This window comes from Ceratotherium simum, chromosome 9 (genome assembly GCF_057802395.1).
Source record: "Ceratotherium simum simum isolate JZ-2026a chromosome 9, ASM5780239v1, whole genome shotgun sequence".
NCBI classification, from domain to species: Eukaryota; Metazoa; Chordata; class Mammalia; order Perissodactyla; family Rhinocerotidae; genus Ceratotherium; species Ceratotherium simum.
The window spans coordinates 48,239,691-48,259,650 of NC_141908.1; the positions used below are offsets into that span (position 1 = coordinate 48,239,691).

The 19,960-nt window shown below is 42.1% G+C and overlaps 1 protein-coding gene across 1 annotated transcript in view; it reads right to left on the reverse strand.

Moving 5' to 3' along the window:
• Positions 1 to 19,960, reverse strand: part of STK39 (serine/threonine kinase 39) — a 278,513-nt gene that overhangs the window by 181,541 nt on the left and 77,012 nt on the right. The window contains exon 5 of the mRNA XM_087435340.1: positions 18,786 to 18,841. Coding sequence (XP_087291466.1) covers positions 18,786 to 18,841 — 56 coding nt within the window. The remainder of the gene's footprint in view (positions 1 to 18,785; positions 18,842 to 19,960) is intronic.

Below are 19,960 nucleotides of genomic sequence, written 5' to 3' on the forward strand. Positions count from 1 at the left end.
ATAGATCTGCTTTACAATAATTGTTAGGTAGATCAATAAGCTACTGTTCTCTGCCTTTTAAAAAACAAGGCAACTTGGGCCAGACCAGTGGTGTAGTGGTTAAGTTCGCACACTCTGCTTCGGTGGCCTGGGTTTCGCAGGCTCAGATCCTGGGTGTGGACCTACACACCACTCATCAAGCCATGCTGTGGCAGCATACAAAAAATACACATACAAAAAATAGAGGAGGAGGGGAACAGATGTTAGCTCAGGGCCAATCTTCCTCATCAAAAAAAAAAAAAAAAAACAAGGCAACTGGGCTGAACATTAACATTTTTACAGTGGTAAATATAAAATATGAGAAAGATATATTTCCTGACCTTAAGAATATTACCATCTTGGAGTGAGTGAGAGGATGTGAAACAATAAAACACGAGAACAATGTGTAACATCAAATGCCGTGCTCTGCTGTCTGTATAGACGAAGAGGAGCTAGGACCATAACCTCCATAAAAGACTCTGCATCCAAGTGGGCCTTGGACCTGGCCTTGAAGATGAGGTTAAGATTTGGACAGGCAAGCCTAACAGGAAACAACGCTCTAGACAAAGAAACAGCATGAGCAAAGCACAAGTGTTGAGCCAAGAAGAAAAACTGCCCGACAGCTGCGGGGGTCAAAAACTCAGACACCTACAGGGGCCAGGCAGGAAAATAAAGGAGTGAAGAGGTCCTGAAAACCAACAGCACCACCTCAATGATCAAGACCTCTTGATACTTAGTCTCATCCTAGGGAGACATTAGGAAGTGCTGGGCCTGTCCCAGGAGCCATTCTCAATGCCCTCCCCGCTAGGTCTAAAGCAGGCTGCTGCTATCCAGTGGGGAAAGAAAGCTGCCATAGAGGAATATGGACCTGGTGCTGCAGATGTCCTAGTTTTCCAAGAGAAAGCTAAACATTGAGATCTTCATGCAAAACCTCTCTTTCTTGTTGTTGTTGGCAACAAATTCATTTTTTTAAAAAAGTGGAAACGCAAAATAAAGCAATTCTGCCTGTCCGATTTAGCCTGCAAAACTAGTTTGCCAACTGTGTTGTTATGATGTCTAAAATTTACCTGAAATACTTCAACATACACCACGCAATATTATGTTTGTGATACTGCAATCCAAGAAGACAACTGGCATTCTGTGTCAGAATGTCCAGTGCTGGAAGGTTCTGGTAGCATCTGATTCAGGATGCCAGAGGCAGCTTCCAGAAGTGTTTCTGTTATCCGTATCTAAGCATAGATAAGTATGAGCCAAGTGAATGCCCAAAAGGCGTTATTATTGGGGAAAATAGTGACCTGTTGACAGGGATGATGCATGTTAGAAACAGGCTTTCATTGGTGAAAGTAAAGGGAGTTAGCACACAGAGAATGGCTAAGATAATTTAGATATATGCCCCACTCTTGCATGAGTAGAATGAAAGAATCCAGCCAGGCTCACGTGTAAGCTAAATCCCTAGCCAGTTCCATGTCTAGTTGTATTCTGGATGCCAGGCATAAGGGTACAAGAAAACTGCATCTGAAATCTTGGCATGTCTGAATTTTTCATTCACCCAGAAGCACAGAGAACAAGGATTTCCCCGCACTTACAAAACAAATTGTGTTCTTGAGGGGCTTGCTTGCTAATGAATAGCAAAATTTGGTCTAAAACTTGACTTCCTTAAAACCTGGAAGTGACTTTGTGGGTGAGTAGCCAGCCCTAACCTACCTCAAACATCTACTAACATCTGTGAAAAGGAACCTGACTTGTGCACGAAAAAATTGGCTTAGGTCAATTCAACACTTGGCTAGAGAACAATGGAATCAACATTTGATAGTTGAGAGCTTCCTAAAACAAATTCAAAATGGGTTACAAGGGATACTGATCTCTCAGACCTCCTAGACGCTGGTTGGGGGTCTGAGGCAACGGGAGCCCCCATCGCTGCAGGGGCCCCGGTAGTTCCTGGCTAGAAGCAGCCTCTTTACCCCAGAGGCCATGACCTAGAAAAGCGAGGGAGCACTGAGACTGTCGAGGAGCCCAACCCCAGAGTCTGATACCAGGTAAGGGAAGCTGATCCAATTAGCACCCTGGACTACTGTTGCTCTCTCTCTAGCAAAGAGGAAAATTTGGGATATGTAATTATGCAGGGATGTTCAGGAAAGGAGAAAGACTAGAAGCAGGGAAGACCAGAGCCATAGCCCAGGAGTAACATCAACAGGGCCTGTATTTGAATAGAGACCCTGAAAATGGAAAGGATTACACAAATTCTTAAGAAAATATGATGATTTAGTAGATACTGGAATTGAAAAAGAGGAAGGAATAAGAAGATTAAATGACTTGCCAAAGACCACAAGCAAGTTATTGAGGGTCGGAATAAAATCCACAGTCCTTCACAGAGGACTTAGCCATTTAGCCGCAGTCTCCATTTTGGGAAAATTCAGTGTATTTTTCTGTACTGAAAAAGCAATGCAAAATGGAATAATGGGGTTAATACTCCACAACTCCTAAGCTCTTCTTCCTTGAGTAAAGATCAAGTTGTGATTACCCACCACAGAAAAACTAGTTTGAGGTTCTCTGGTTAATCCTAAATGTCATTTTTATATCATCAAAAACAATCCTTTCATAATTTGGTTTGATTCCCAGTTTTTTTTCTCATGAGAGACTCTCAGGACTTTACTGGCAAAATTGAAATGTACTTCTAAACACCAGGGCTAAATTTTCAGGGCTGCCAGCATCCGGCCTTTCTGAGTCCCACAGGTTTCCTTAAAAATGTTATATCACCAATGTTGGATTAACAAAAAAGCATATAAAGAAGTACATTATAATTTAAATTATGCAAACTATATAATAATGGGTATAAAAGAGAAGCAAATATTTTCTTCTGTTAGGAAGAGACTATAGAAAGTTGTTTTGTTTTCAACAATGTATTTTGCTCTTTTCATGCTGTTTTTATAGTAGAACATGTGTCAGTGGTGCACCAGCAAGCTACTTACCTCCAGTAAACATAGGGTGTGCACAACGGTGTCCAAACGCCATGAGTTTAGACACCATGACACTTACAGAGCTCTGCTTCAGACAAAACCCTGGCCTTCTAGTGGGAGCTAACACGGGAAAATATGAGATGACCTAAACAACACGAATAGAAGAAATATGCAATATGCCCAATATACTCCACTCAGCACCAAAGGTGTCACCTTCTGTTTGCTGGCAATTCCTAGGTCCCCTTTCCCCCTGATTCTCTTGGTAAGAGAAGGAAAACACAAACTAGGGCAAGTCACAGCTTTAGCAGTTACAGAATCAGAGGAGTGCCTCTTCCAACTGCAGTCCAGACCCCTCATTCCATCCAGATTAATCTTCCTGCAGGGCAGTTCTGATCATAGCACTCTGGTCAAAATCTCCCTCCCAACAAGGCATTTGAAGAATAACGAGGCAGCCCATCCCCGACCATAATTTGTCATGTATGTGGAAGCCAACAGGCTTCCAGTACCAATTCCTTCTGATCACAATGCTTACCCAGTTATCACATACTTGAGCACAGTGCTTTTAGTTTCTTTAACTGACCAAATCACTTTCTCAATTTTTTTTTAATGTATAGTTAAACCCAGCCCTTTCTACCAGTTTTTCTGTTTTATTTTTTTTTTAATTAAATAGGAACAACTTGCACTCTCCTGGAGGCTTGCCATCTTCAGAGTGTCATCAGACCTCTGGGCACTAAGAGCCAAGTCTTAGTGGAAACAGGGAGGGTGGTCCCTTGTGCCCGCTGGGAATCCCTGCAAACCAAGGCAGGAGAGAGCACAGTGCAACCCTAACTCAGTGGTGGCAAAGGGGACGCCTCAAGTCCCCCAGGTGGATGCCACACCTCTGGGTACCGGATCAGCAGAACTCAGCAAAACCAGAACAAGAAGAGAAGCCCAGAGCCCAAGGGGCCAAGTCAGGATGTGGCAAGATCTAGGACAGCAGCCGCCAACACTCACTGGGCTCGTTTCCTCTTGAAATAACGTCACTTTGCTCATAGTAGTAGTTTTCTGACTATTCTAATAGTGATATTTCATTGCACCATGAATGGGAGCATAACTATCAAGAGGCCACAAAGCGACACTCTTGATGTGGCTTGTGTGGCCCCCGTTCAGAGGCATGCCATGGGGTCCTGACCATTTCTAGTCTCCCACCAACAATCCCAGAAACTAAAGGGAAGAGGAGAGGCAGCAAGGGGAGGGCACAATGAGGATGAAGGAGCCACATTTCCACTCCAAGGAAGCTCTTTGGAATCGAACAGGCCTGCGAGTGATCCCAATGACACTCCCGGCTAATTTACTTAACTTCCTTGAGCAACAGTTTCGCAAGGTATAAGATGGGGAGCTGAGAATATAAATAGTAGGTTCTCAGCATAGCACACACTGTTGGTTGACTACCCAACATCCATACCTTGTCTTCTCTACCAGAATCCAGATTTTGTTTGCCAGGCCTCAGGGGACTAATCATGCTGATCTAAGCCAATCATAGTGCTTGGTTCCTCCCACCAGCGAACGGTCTGAGGGTCTGCCCTAGTCCTGGCCCATAAGACCCACAGGGAATATGGTGCAGGCTCTTGTGGGGAAACATCCCACCTGAATACAAGAACCATCCTACAGGGCGCCTTTGCTCCCTACTCCCCTGCCTGTCTGGGACACTGTCACGTGAGGATGTGATGCTTCGAGCAAGAGCAGCCCACGGGGACAGGTGCTGCCTGACATTAGTGAGGTGCAGAACAGAGAACAGGAGCCAGCCCACACCCTCTGTGATATCCCTGGGCTTCTGCACCAACCCTGGAACCGAATGCCCCAGGCTTCTGTTATACGAGAAAATTAAATGTCTGTTTTGCTTAATCTCCTGCCAGTCAAATACTCTGGTGTTTGAACCCAAAGGCTTCTTTTTTTTTTTTTTTAAAGATTTTATTTATTTTATTTTTTTCCCCCCAAAGCCCCAGTAGATAGTTGTATGTCATAGCTGCACATCCTTCTAGTTGATGTATGTGGGACGTGGCCTCAGCATGGCCAGAGAAGCGGTGCGTTGGTGCGGCCCGGGATCCGAACCCAGGCCGCCAGCAGCGGAGTGCGCGCACTTAACCGCTAAGCCACGGGGCCGGCCCCCAAAGGCTTCTTAACTCTGACAGTCCCCTGTCTTTACCCAGTCCAGCCACGTTTATTCCTACTTCCTGACTACTGAGGGTTAACCATTGCATCAGAGGCCCAAGTCACTACAATCCCAAAAAGGACTTGGTAAAAATCAGCAAGAAAACAATTTAGCACACAGTGCAATTTTGGGGTTTTAAACAGCTCCAGTATTGAGTGTGGCTTTTAATGCCAGGGGCACAAATCAAAACAAATAAATGCACAAGCGTCTCAAGGAGAAGAAAACACACGCAAGAAAAGTCTAATTCACTTTTTTGCCAACAGTTTCCACTGGGGCTACACTTACATAAACCTTCCAGAAACAGAACAATACACTTCTAGGAAAACAGGAGAGAGAAGTCGCTTCAACCTTCTAGTCTAGACCCTTGCTACGCAAAGTGGGGTGCACAGACCAAAATAACCAGCACCACCTGGGAGCCTCTGAGGAACGCAGGATCCCGGGTTCCACCCTAGACCTACTGAATGAGAATCTGCATTGTAGCAAGAGCCCCAGCTGACTCCAGCACAGTGAGGCTGGAGATGTACTGCTCAAGAGCACTGTCTTCCCACCAGTGTGGCTACACAATTCAGTGTGACTCGAAGACCTCAAAGAATGGCCAACTCCATGGCTTCCCTCTTTCACCTCTTAGATGAAGAGAACCACAGTAGTCAAAAGACAGTGGCAGGAAGAAAGTTCAGTGCACATTCACGTATTTTGTGCCACAGTAAGGACAAGGGCAATACTAAAAACAAAACTCACACCCTACGCAGAACTTCTGACTCAGTGACTCTAATGCATCAAGAGGATAAAACAAATTCACACACACAGCACACCTCTATAGGAATACTCAGATATGTACAAAATCTTTTTTTCATACATGAAAATAATTTACAATCGTAATACTTATTAACAGTCCACCAGTAACAGCTGCTCACAGGAGGACCAGGGCACAGAGGAAACAGGCTGGGGGTAAGCATCACTCTTAGCACAGAGGTTTGTAACACTACTCCTTTCTCTCCACTCAGGAGAACCCCTGAAATGCAATTGTGTGCAGGTGGTATCATTCTATTATTAAAGTGATAACATTGAATCTGCTCATCTTTTAACCAAGACAATAATAAATATGTTGGCAACTTATCTACTATTAGTAATCAGTTACTCACACACCACTTCACTAAGGATTGGGACACACCACATGTCCTGCTCGGGAGTGGGGGACCCCAAGATGGACCAGACAGAAACAAAGAGTTTTCTAAAACTTTGCTCTCCACCCAATCTCCTATCCCTCCATCAGGCTCCTCATTTTCAATTCTATTTATTCCTTCTTGCAAGCAAATGGTGCTCAATGGCCTGGATTGGTGCTATAGGCTGCAGCCCCCACCCACCCACGGCATGGTGACTAAGGCATTCACAGTCAGAAAACATGATCTGCCATATTTCCAGAATCACTTCTCAGCTGCTCTGGACAAATCCATGTTTCCCATCTATGAATGAGTGAGAGGCAGTCCTGACCTTCGTTGAAACATCAGAGAATGACAATTTCACAGCCTCTTCTGAGAGCAAAGGAAGGAAAAAAATCAGAAGACATCATCTTTTTATTCCTTAAAGGTAGAACTTCACCTTTCAAAATAAAAAAAACACAAAAAGCAAAACTTCCCATGATTGGCGTCTCATGAGGGCAGATTCTCGAAACTGCCATCGATAGGTTTCCTTCAAATGTACCATATTTTTACTTACAAGAAGAAGTTCTCAGCACTTGTTTGTACTTTGTACATGGAATCAACATCAAATTACAATGACATAGACAGGGGCCGGCCCCATGGCGTAGCCGTTAAGTGCACGCGCTCCGCTGATGGCGGCCTGGGTTCGGATCCCAGGCGCGCACTGACGCACCGCTCGTCAGGCCATGCTGTGGCTGCGTCCCATATAAAGTAGAGGAAGATGGGCACAGATGGGCACAGATGTTAGCCCAGGGCCAGTCTTCCTCAGCAAAAAGAGGAGGATTGGCATGGATATTAGCTCAGGGCTGATCTTCCTCCCAAAACAAACAAACAAAGATAAATAAATAAAAAATATTTAAAAATGATATAGACAAAAATTACAAGAAAAATTCCACAGGAGGATTCTTCGTAAAAATGGCGAGGCTACACAAGCTGCCGCCCCCTCCTCAATTCCTCAACCATTCTCACCTTCGAGACACCACAGGCTTAAAAGGGACAAAAAGAAGAGTAAGTGGTGGTGGTTGTCAATTCACATTTGGCTCACAGTTCAGTTGACTAATACAGCCAATTAGCCACAGCATGAAAGAGAGCACTAGTTTAAGACAACAGCAAACCGCAGATAATCTGCCCATCTATGTCAGAGCCGCAGAACCCTTCCCAAAAGCAGGTGAATCTCCGGTGAGAAGTGGAGCCAGAGGCCACACCTGGCGGGGCAGCAGCAGGAGGGAAGGCGGGAGCAGTAATCCCAGGAAAGCTGTGCTGAAGGTATGAGAGAAGAGCCAGCTTTCTCAAGTCCAACAGTAGACAGGACCAAGAACTCACTAGTGGTCAACTTTCTACCAAATATGATGATTATGGTGAACAAACGAAAACGACAGATAATCCCCAAATCACAAATCCATTCTTCCCTGGCTCCCCAGTGACGGGTAGAAGGGATATTTTTAAAGATGCTCTGGTAAAAGTAGCCACAAGACAGATACTTGGCTTACTCTCTCCTCCATGCTCAAGACCATCCTCTGATTTGAATGCTTTAAATAAGACTGAGAATGTAGTGACTGAGGTTAATGAAGGGTCACTCAAACATTTTGATGCAAGATAGGTCCTTGGAGAGCGTCTTGTCAACCTTCTTTATTTTACAGCTGAAAACACTGAGCCCGGGGCAGCCGAACTGTCAAAAGGCATAGAGTTAAGAAGCAAATGGGCTCCCCCACTTGGAGCCTAATGGTTAGGACGTGAGCCAAGGACTGAAAGTGAAGTCAGGAGATCTGAGATTGATGGCTTTTATGACCTTCAGGATGACCTTAAACAAGTCCACAATCACTCAGCAGCCTTTGGTCCCCACATGTCTAAGACCTACTCTGCTGAAATGACAGAGCTGTTGTAAGGAGAGCACTGGGTAAGCATATTATACAGTTAGCATTTCCCAGGCCAAAAGCATGCTCTGCAGTCAATGGGGGCTCCTGGCTGGCCATATCCACAAAGAGGGGCACAAGCAACTTAGATCAAATATTAATAAGTCTAAATTTCCAATGCAATATTCATATACCTGCAGGTGGTCTTTTTCATACAAATCTCCACTCAACCAGCTCTACTATCAGAAGCCTCCATTAAACCACAACGACCCATCTGTACACTTCTAAAGAGATGGTCCCTATGGGAGGTGATTAAAATAGCACAATTCTAGTTGCCACAAGTATTTAAAGCAACAATTTACATTATTTCCACAAAGTCTGGAGAAGGATTAGTTGGGGCTAACCCAATCTTCAAAAAAATCTGCAGATTTTTAAATCTGCGATAAAGAAAACCTTACATTTAAAACTCCTAACACTTAAGAGTCACTAAAATATGCGAATCATACTTAAACTCTGTTGCTCAGTATTCTTTTAACCCGTTTTCCACACACAGCATACGTTCATTACTTCATTCAACAACTATTTCCTGAGCTCTTACTAAGTGCCATGTCCTGTTCTTAGCACTGCGACTATGGAACAGAAAGCCCTGCCTTTGTGGAGCTGACCTTTAAGGGGGGGGGGAGAGGGAATAAGTACAGATAAACAAAATTACAAAGTACAACATACAGCAGTGGTTCTCAGACTTTAGTGTCCATCAGAATCACTAGAGGGCTTCTTAAAATATGGATTGCTGGGCCCCACCTCCAGAGTTTCTGAGGCAGTAGGTCTGGGGATGGAAGACCACAAGAATTTACATTTTTATCAAGTTCCCAAGGTGATGGTGACGCTGCTGGTCTAAGACCACACCTTGAGAACCACTAACATAACAGTTTATTGATGTGACAATAAAGAAAAACAGATCAGGGGATAGGGAGTATGGGGGAGGGGGGCTGCCATTTACCATAGGATGGGATAGGGAGCACGAAATTTACCTTAGGATGGCCATGGAAGCCTCACTGATGTGACACTGGAGCCAAGATCTGAAGGAGGTACTGAAAAGAATGTTCCACATAGAGGGAGTGGCCAATGCAAAGGTCCTGAGGCAGGAGCAGGCATGGCAAGGAGGCCAGTTTGACTGGACTGGAGTGAGGGAGAGGAAGAAGTAGGAGATGAGGTCAACAAGACAATGAGGTGCCAGATCTTGTAAGGCCCTGTGGGTCACCATAGGATTTTGACTTCACTCTGAGATGAGGAGGCTTTGGAGGGTTCTGAGTAAAGGCATGACACAAGCCAACTTAGTTTAAAGGCATCACTTTGGATGCTGGGTAGAGAACTGAGCACAGAGGGACAAGGGCAGAAGAAGAGGACCTCTCAGGAGGCTACCATAATAATCCCGGCAAAAATTGACGGTGGCTTGGACCAGGATGACAGCAGGGGAGGTGGTAAGACGTGGTTAATGATAGGATTTGCTGACAAACTGGACAGGACATAGAATATGAGAGAAGAGAAGGCTCAAGGAACACCAGATTTCTAACCTATTCAATAGAAGGATGGAGCTGCCATTAAAAGAAGTGGGCAAGACTATGAGAAGGGCAGTTTTTTGGGGGGAGGGGCATGGAGATTATAGAGTTCTTCTGTGTCGAAATTATACACTTTTTAGAGTCGAAAGGAAACTTGAGAGCCTAAAAACCTCATTTTATAGGTGATACAAAGTATGGCCAGCAAAGAACTTGGCTGAGGGCATGGGGTAAATTAGTGACCTAGGGACTAGATAATGCTAGATTACTGTGTCCTCAAGTGTACTCTGTGAAATCAAGTGTTAAATTATATCCCATAGAGTATAAACACATTAACTCTATTTAAATTTCCTAAAAATCCCTAATCCATATATATATATGCAGTAACTTACGTTACTGATCAAAAACACCTATTCCCAAATCATTCATATTTACAATACATATTTAAGATTTATCCCCAGGACAACCCACTAAACTAGACCTAACATGGCTAACTTAGATTTCTCAGGTATATGCTTTTCTCTCTAATTACAAACTTTTTAAATTAAATTTTACAGCTAACTGTTCAATGTCTGTTTCACTTGAGCTGTAAGCTCCCTGACAGGAGACATGCTGTCTCCATTGCTCTCCACCACATCAGCTGAGAGGACTGTGCCTGGGACACAGCAGATGCTCAATAAATATCTGTCACCTAACCACTTCAGATGCGCTGAACCCAAACACCTAACGTTCACCTTTTTACCAGAGAAGCACCATGTTTTGTTATAACAAATGGAGGTTCTGGGAAACACAAAAATAAATCAAAAAATGCTCCAGCAAAAACTGAGTTGAACTGCTCTGCTCTCAGTCTAAGAACGCTTGTGTCCCAGACCTCAGCAGCTTGTGGTAATATATAAAATGTAATTTAATAATGATGCTGCTGGCCCTTAAAGGCAGGAAAGAAGAAAGGAAGAGGGGGGGTGTGGAGAGAAGAGAGGGAGGGAGGGAGGAAGGGAGGAGGAAAGAAGACGGAGGCCCATCTACCTCATGTCCTCCTAGACACTCTTCCTTGAAGCTGAACCCTGTCCCCCATGCAGCTAAGCATACACAGCTGAGGAAAAACTGCAGCAGGAGAACACAGCAAAGTGATTCTCCCCCACTGGGCTCACCCAGTAAGACGTCCTTAAGTTGCTGCTCAAACAACTGCTAGCAGCTGTTAAAGGATGGGAAGCTGCTTAAAATCTCCCCAAGAATTTCTCACTGATGGCATACAGATGGAATGGAAAACCAAGTTTCCAGAATTGATTCCATTCTTGGTTCATGTTAGAGGTTTCACCAAATGTTCCCATTTGTCAAGATCCCAAAATTCAGGGAGTCACATTAATTTACTGTCCTTATTTACTTACACCAAAAAAAAATGAACATATGAGAACTTTGGCATAATTTGTTAAACCATAATTCACATAATTATAAACATTCTGAAACTCAAAACACATATTTTGGTTCACTGTAAAGCACTTTACACCCGCCAGCGATCTTAATTTGCACTTGCACTGTTTTCTTTCTGAGTGTGCCCAACGTCTCTGAATTCCTATGCTCTGCTTCGTTCTTCCTTATCAACCATTTCATTGCCAGCCGGCTAAGGTAGAGCTTGCCTAAAATCAAAGCTGAAAAATGTTTGTTAAAAAACTATTTTCAGCCTTAAAAATAGGCACGAGTATACACACCTAAATATTTTCATCTCCCTCTCTGTTAAGCAGATATATTCTTACTTGTTTGAACTTTCAGCTTTGCCTTACATGTCTACCCTCTACCACCGACAGGCACGTGCCCGTGCAGAGCCTGGCGAGACAGTTCAGATCACAATGGCCAAAAGTTCATGAACACCTGCCATGTGTCAGGCACTATTAGGGGTGTTGAGATGAACAGTTTTCTACCGCTGATAAAAATATGGTCTGGAGGGAAGAGGGGGGCGTAGAGACCTAATTTCAGTACCGTGTAATAGGCTACCCAGTAGAGAGAGGGTAGGGCACTTTCAAACCACCAGGGTAAGGTGCTTAATGCAGTGAGGGTGGCGGTGGTAGAGGAAACGATGGGAAAAGGTCTCTTAAGGAAAGAATGCCCTGAAATGAGTCTCGAAAGAGAAGAAGTGAGCCAGGTAAAAAGGGGGATCTCGAAGAAGTGAAGCAGACAGCACTGGTGGACGAGACTGGAAAAACAGGCAGGGCCTGCATATGCCACACCGGGGAGCTGGGGCTTTACTCCATCACCAACAGTCTTAAACTTTATGTAAGGGAATTACATGGTCAGATTTACATTGTAGATTTTTCATCTGGTGATATTGGGGAAATTGATGGGGGTAAAGAAATAGTGAGAGCAAAGTGATATGGCAGGAGGTGAGATGGGGGTCCTACATCCTCACCTCCCTAACCGCCTCCTTGTGATCTTACGACACCCTAAATAGTTAAAGGGCACCACCCCCATTTCAATACAAAAACAATAGGAGCAAACTAATTCTAAAAGGGAATGTGTGTTCACCCCTCTAGCCCCCTAGTATTTTCCCATTGCACAGACGTGGAAACCAAGGTGCAGAGAGGTTAAATAACTTGGCTACAGGGCTAGAAGGAGCAGCGCCAGGGTTTGATCCACAGCAGTCCCGTGTCAGAGCCCACGCTCTAGGCCAAGGCACTCATAACATTGATGACATCATCACTTCCTGATTCAGACACCTCAGGGGCTTTCCAAGCTTTCTGATACTAATCAGAGGCTGCCTCCAGTGCACACAGAGAGCCCACGTTACCTTGCTTGCAGCAGCAGCTTCTCTTTCCTGCAACACAAGAAATACTCTTTTCTTCCCCCATCAAAGTGCACTTTACCAGAACCAAAGAATACAGAAGGAAAAGGAAAGAACCTAGCAGCTCTGGGTTCAAAAATTAAACCACCTTGCACATCTTCCTCTGGCTCTTTGAGAATAATATCTGAGTACTGGAAGCAAGTTAAGTCTAGTTGTATGTTTTCTAGTTGCATGTTTTAGTCACAGGTTTTTCAGTGTTCAAGATGCCGACTGAAGCTGAAAATGTATTCAAAGGCTGACTAAGGATATAATCTCCCTCTCAGAAAACAGAGATGCTACCCAATGTTATACCAGTGTGCCTTAGACAATGAAAAGCCTAGGGCATTAGCTTAATTTGCATGGGCTCACATACACTGAGATAGTGTGATGATAACTTCCTCGAGTTCTAGGCTGCCTTACCTCAGTACCAGATTTGATTTCTGTCATGAAACACTAGGGATGGCAAATTCACATTCACACATGTACACACACACCTAAAAGGCAAAAGTAAGTGAAAATGAACATGAGATCTAGCTTCTATAGTGCAGTAGTATGCTTCTAGAAAGTTCTTCAGAAACCAAATGTTTTGAAGTCAAGATTTTTCTAGTATATTAAGGGTGGTCACTATTTAAAAGAACACTAAGATAAATATATTTGTGGTGACCACCCCAAAAGGACCTGTTTTATATGAATTTCCGTTTGCTCAGAACAGTGTCTCTCATTAATTCTGGACAAACAGGCTTAGTCACTTGCCAGACAAAGCACTAAGCTCTTCCTGACAACATGATAGAGCATCAAAGTGGAAAATAAAACCCTAGGCCGTGGGAAGAGTGTGACTTTCAAATAGCCACTCCCTCTATCACATATTGTAGCAAAAACTCTTATACTCACCAAGCATCCTATCCAAGTTTATTATCAGGAAGTCACACATACAAGTTCACTGAGCACAGAAAATATAATAAGAAGTAAAGCAATTCCTTTTAAACCCTGAGTAGGCAGTCCTCAGGTTTTAATTCACTACATCAAACCTGAGGTTTTCCAATCTGAAAAGAATGTGGTGTCACTACTGCACCAAATGACCCCTAAGATATTGCTTCTCCTCTCCCCTAAAACCTGGCCAGTGATGCTGTGTCTCAACTTGAAGGAGCAAGGAGGAAAAAGGTGCTGAATATGTTCCCCAGCCCAAAATGGAATCAATTTATGCAGGGATGTAGAAGAGTGCAAAAGCAGAAGTGATTGCTATTGGTCTTCCGTCCGAAACTGAGCTCATTTCAATCCAGATTTAGGATTCTCTTCCTGGAAATCCCACAGATGTGGGGTCACAGGGTCTGGAGCCAGACTGCCCAAATCTGAAGCCTGACTCCACCACTCATTCTACATGTGGCTGTGGGCCCCTTACTTCCTCTCTCTGTACCTTAGCTTCTCATTTGTAAAATGGGCACAAAACAGCACCGTCCCCTGGGGCTGTGGTGAGGACTGAATGAGTCACAATGCGCTCAGCACACGCAACTAAGCCTGGCACATAGCAAGCACTCAATTCATAGTAGTTACTGATTTTATATCCACAGTCGACAGAAGTGTATATGATTCCCACGGAATTTGCACTGTTGGAAACAGAACCAAGAATATTAGCCTTATTTACCACACTGGTTAGCTGCATAATAACACGAGTTTCTCGTGGTCTGAACAAGTCTCCTTAATTTTACCCTTTCCTAATAAAAAGTTCCGAGAAAGGGAGAGCGTGTGTGTGTGTATATATATGTATAGTGGTAGAGTGATTTTTTTAAATAAAAATTAAGTTTTCTATTAGAATAGCAATTCTATTTTTAAAAACAACGCTCATAATACTCTCAAGGTAAACAAATAAACACTACATTCAAAGAAATAAATGTAAACTTCTCCCCTGCTTAACTTTTATCTCAAAAAACAGGGCCTAAAGAGAATAAGATGTAAAGGGAAGAGGGTACAAACAGTCTGAGTAAAAGCAATCTATTATTTATCTAAACATAATAGGTAGCAACAAAAAGAGACGGTCTGGCTCTGCTGCTGCTAAGTTTCCACGTTCAAGTCTCCCACCCTCCTCCCCTACTTCACCCACCAGACAAAGACGCCACAAAAGACCCATGACCCCTGGTCCTAGGCTTTGTTCAGGCAGTGATCAACCAACTGCCTGACCAAGAAAGTCAAACTCCTATAAAATGAGGATAGCAGCAGCATCTACCTGTTCCAAGGAAATACTACAAATGTTTTTTAAGGCAATAATCTTATTTTATAGTTAAAACCAAAAAAAAATTTTCCATTTTAAATACTGTATAAATTCAATGTTGTGCTCAGGTCAGAGAATGCTGAGAAAATTAAATGTGTATTCTAGAAAGCTACAGCTCCAGAGACGAAGAAACTGCACCTTTAAATGCCTGTTAACCTACCATTATACATCCGGGAAATGGCATTCTAGTTCGTGTTAGCACACAAGCATGAAGTCGCATACACAAAAACGATACCAAGGAAAACCCAGAGTGGCAATACACAGAATCCTCACTACGTGCCAGGCACTGTTCTGAGCACTTTACACACTGAGTCATTTAGTCCCCACAGCAACCAGGTGGTGGCTTTCTGCATGTGCCCTTCTGAACCAGCAGCCCCACACACGAGTGTGTTCTGGTTTACACTCAACACCGCCACCCACAGTGAGGAAAAAACCCAAAGGCCTGAGAGGGAGAGAAAACGTCAGGAAATCTTACCTCAGGGAACCCCAACTGAGAAAAGCAAAGGACAATCTGCTTCAGAAGGCCCAGAGAAGGAGCTGGGTCATTAATCAGACAAGAATGATGGGATGAAGTGACTGGCAGAGCACCAAGAAGCAGAATAAGGCAGGGGCTGACCCGCCTTCAGATTTCTAAGGCAGATCACTGCTATTTTGACCCTCTCAGTGAGAAATGATCATTCCAACACAAAACAGAGAAAATTAGTTGCACTTCTTTATCAGCGTACAGCAAGATTAATGACAAGTTAACTTCCAAGTTCCATAATTAATAAGCATTACCTTTTTACATAGCCCCTTTTATATAGCTTCATAAAGCCCCTCAGAGCTGAACCTCTTGCAAGACAAATCTGAGGGACATGTGATCTCCAGGCAGTGCGAGGAGGAGTCTGTGTGCTCCTGGTTGTAGTAACAGCAGTAACAGTAGTAATAGTAATGATGGTAGTGTTAGAAGGAGCTATAGATATTTACCTGTAGATATTTACCAATACCTGTTATGTGCCAGCCATTGTTAAGATCACTAGACACAAAGAACTTCATTTAATTTCACAAAAAAAAGATGAAGTGGGTTATATCACCTTTAAGGAAACTGAGTCTTAAACAGGTTGATAACTTGACCAAGGTCACAGAGCTTGAGTGGTGACCTGGGAATTTCAACCAAGCCAGGTGATCCCAGACCTTGTACTCTTAACTAGACTACGCTGGTGCTGGATGGTTTGAAGCTTCTGTCTACAAATTGTTTCTAAACAAGTTGTCACTTGTTTAGTTGAAATATTTTCTTTTTTTCTTCATAATGTCCCTAGCCTATGGGATAAGGACCACTCTCTAGAGGAAGGACAACACAGGCATACATAAGAAGCTAATTTAGATGGCTCAAGAACAAAATTCAGCATTAATAGTAAGAGCCACCAAAGTGGGGAGGGGGAAGATAGATGAACCAAGGATGGCCAAGACTGCTAATTACTGAAGCCAGGTGATGGGTGTAAAAGGGTTTTTCTTACTCTTCTCTACTTTGCGCTGTGTTTGAAAATTTTCAAAATAAAAGGTTTAAAATGGCTTTCACTTATTGAAAGTTTATTAAGTTTACTGAGTCATTTCCTTTCACTTGTTTTACTAGGTCATACCTTTACATGGTTCAAAATTCAAAATGTTATAAAAGGTATACACTATGCAGTCCCCACTCCTCATTATCCTTCTAGTGTTTCTTTGTACAAATATGTAGAGATAGTCTTATTTCTCCCATTTCTTTCACAAAAGTGGCATATTAGATACATTGTATTTCACTTTGTTGTTTTCACTTAACCATGTAGCCTGGCGATTTTTTTTCATGTCAGTCCATGGAGAGCTTTTCATTCTCCATTACAGCTAGTGAGTCTTCCATAATGTAGATATGCCATATTTAACTGGGACACCTAAGTGGTTTCCAGTCTTTTGCTGTCACAAACAATGATCCAATAAATAAGCTTATACTGTCTGTTCCTATAGCTCTGCTTTTGGTTGAACTAAGGATTTCTAACATTTATGTACTTATTGCACCAACCATATGAGCGGGGGGTGGATCAGATTTCATGGAACATGAACCTTATACAATTTGGAAGACCCTCTTTAAAAAAGAAAATACGGAATTATGAATACAAAATTAAGTACAAATGTATTTCTTTAAAATTAAAAATTCATTTCAATTCACTGGAGTCTTAAAGATTAAGTCCTTTCTTCTAGGATCTTTTAGACAATTTAACAAAAATGCCTACATAGAAATATGTCCTGACTGCAAAATGGCTTCTTCTCTCCAACTCTGCAACTCCCAGAAACACACTGCACTTACAGGGACCTGAATCTTAAGTTTCAAAAGCCACACAGGAAATCTGTGTCTTCCTGAATGACAGGCATTATCATCACCATCTCACAGGTGGGGAAATTGAGGCGTAGAGATGCAATAACTTGCCCCAAGTTGCACGGTGGGTATTAAAGCAGGCCTGTTTGATTCCAAAGCCTTTGTGCTTAACTGATACACAGAGTGCCTCCCCAGGGGTCTTAAACCAAGGACTGTATTTGACTAAATTTATCTTTTCAAAGGGGAGGACTAAGAAATGATGACACTTTCATTACTAGTTCTCCAGGGAAGAAACATTTGATTTGAAACAAATTCTCAGTTTCCCTTTTGTATTTTCAAAACATCCTTTCTCTCTTTAAAAAATAAATAAATAAAAGTCCCCTAAGTGTACCTAACTGAATAGAGAGCCTGAGGTCAGCGCCCTGCTTGTCACACAGGCCAGGGCATCACCTGACAGGTTCTCTCGCACCTAGAGAGGGGCAAACAACGAATCAAAGAGATGACTCAAGCCTTATCCTTTGTGTTAGGGTGTGTCTGTTTTCTGCTGAACTCTTGCATTTCTAATAATAACCCTAGATCCTCAGATTTGTCTAGAAACAAGACTGAGAGCAAGGACTGTGATCAACTTTAGTCTAATAACTAGATATGGAAAAACCCTAGACCTACGGCAGAAGAGTGGACTCTTCCACTCCAACTCAAAGAGAAGCAGAGGAGGCTAATGAAACATTTGGGGCAAATTTCAACATTCTTCAGCAACAGAAGCCAGATCAGAGATTCTCATCAAGGATGTTGCTAGGACGTGCTGCTATTAATATTTAATGCCTGGAAGCCAGAAGGCTGCACACTCTGCAGTGACAGGGGCAGTCCAGGGCTGACAGGGAAGGACTGTCCAGTCAAAAATGCCAAAAGCAGTGACAGCTGAGAGGACTGCTGAGACAGACCTTCGTGGACATGGAGTAAAACAAGAGTTAACATGGACATGGCTACGTTTTATCTCAGGCCTTTCAGGTTCTCTAGGAGCAATAACAGAATGAGAGGTTCTGCACATAGAAGGCACTCGTCTGATGCAGTCACTCAGTAGCCGTGTCCTGCATCTGCATGCCCACCTTCTGTCAAGAAGAGCCAAGTAGGGTCAGATTTAAGAGCAAAATAAGCCCTGGATTTTAAGAGTCCACAATTCTTTCAGCCACGTGTTCAGAAATAAAAGGTTTTCAATTAATGTGCACAATGTTTTAAACTATCAAATTCATCCAAAAAATCTCAAAGATGCTTTTCTTGCAGTTATATCAATATCACCATTATTCAATGTGAAAGGCAGAAAACATAATAAAATTAAAATTGTTCTTTATCAAAAGGCTATGTTCTAAAATAGAATTATTTATAGGATGATCTAACAAAGGTTTATCAAAGCAACAGGAAAAATGTTCTGCCTCAGACCCAAATATTCTTCTGCCTCAGACCCAAATATTCTATAATAGGGCAGCCCAGATACATTCTTAAAACAGATTACATGCATTTATTCATTTCTTAGGAACGATTCTACATTCCTTGAAACTGTAACACTTCTGTAAACAAGTAAAGAATTTTTATCTTATCAGCTTTACCTGCTATTTGTACCGAACCATCCTCACCCAGAAGGATATTACCAGCTTTCAGATCCCTATTAGAAAAAAAAATGGAGAATAAATTGTGGAGTACAGACATTATATTGCATTAATTCACTCAAGAAGATCTTAAAACACATCATATAATGCAGCTGTTTGACATTATTATTATTTTATAAAATTAAAGTTGTATCACAGATTTTAAAAGTTACAAGAGTACATTGTGATTTTATAGTTTGCTCCTAGGAGACGGTTAGGATTTTAGTAGCAAATATTTTATGTGAAATCATTATCCAGATTGAATTACATCACTATTGAGTAGATTCTTTATTTTATCCTAGAGTTAGAGATTATCCATAAACTCACAATATTATCATTTTATCAAGAATTAAAGCCCACTCCATGTAAACCTGTTCTACTTCCATTTAAATTTGTCTGTGGAGCAATTCCAAATTAATCTCATCGGCCTCTTAAACAACGGATTTGATCAGTCTCTGCTCTGGATAGATATTGATTATAAATACTAATTATGATATCCTATAGCACAATTCTTCACTGTATAGAAGTCTTAACACTTAAAAAAGAAAAATGACAACTTACAATTTATAAATTTGATTTCTAAAGTAATATTTTTTCTGATTATTGAAAGACATAGTAGATATCATTAAATATATAGCTCACTTATATAATACTAGTATCACTAGTAAATGGTTATTTATTTGCAACTATTCCCAAGAGCCCAAATAATACTAACCCATTTGAAACATCAAGCACTCATATTCTATGCTGTTTGGCTATTTAAAGAATTAGCATTTTATGTCACAAAAGATGAAACTAGTGCCTCCTCCTTCCCTCTCACCTCACGTCAAAAATAATTAAATTATTATGACGTTTGGAACAGTTCTGCCTGTATTAGACATTTAGAGATGCTATCCAGTTCAACTGAGCATACTTCAAGTGTAGTACATTAACTGATTTTTTTAATGAGTCCACTCAGTACTTTTTATATTCTGTTTTTATTTCAGTGAAAGGAGATAAACCAATCCTGAAGATACTAATATAAGTCATCAAAATATATTGTCTTGTTTCTTTCTTAAGTACGTTTTCCCATCTATTTAGCCTAAGTTAGAAATAATGCTGACACCTACCTGCAATATGTATTTCCCTAATATTCT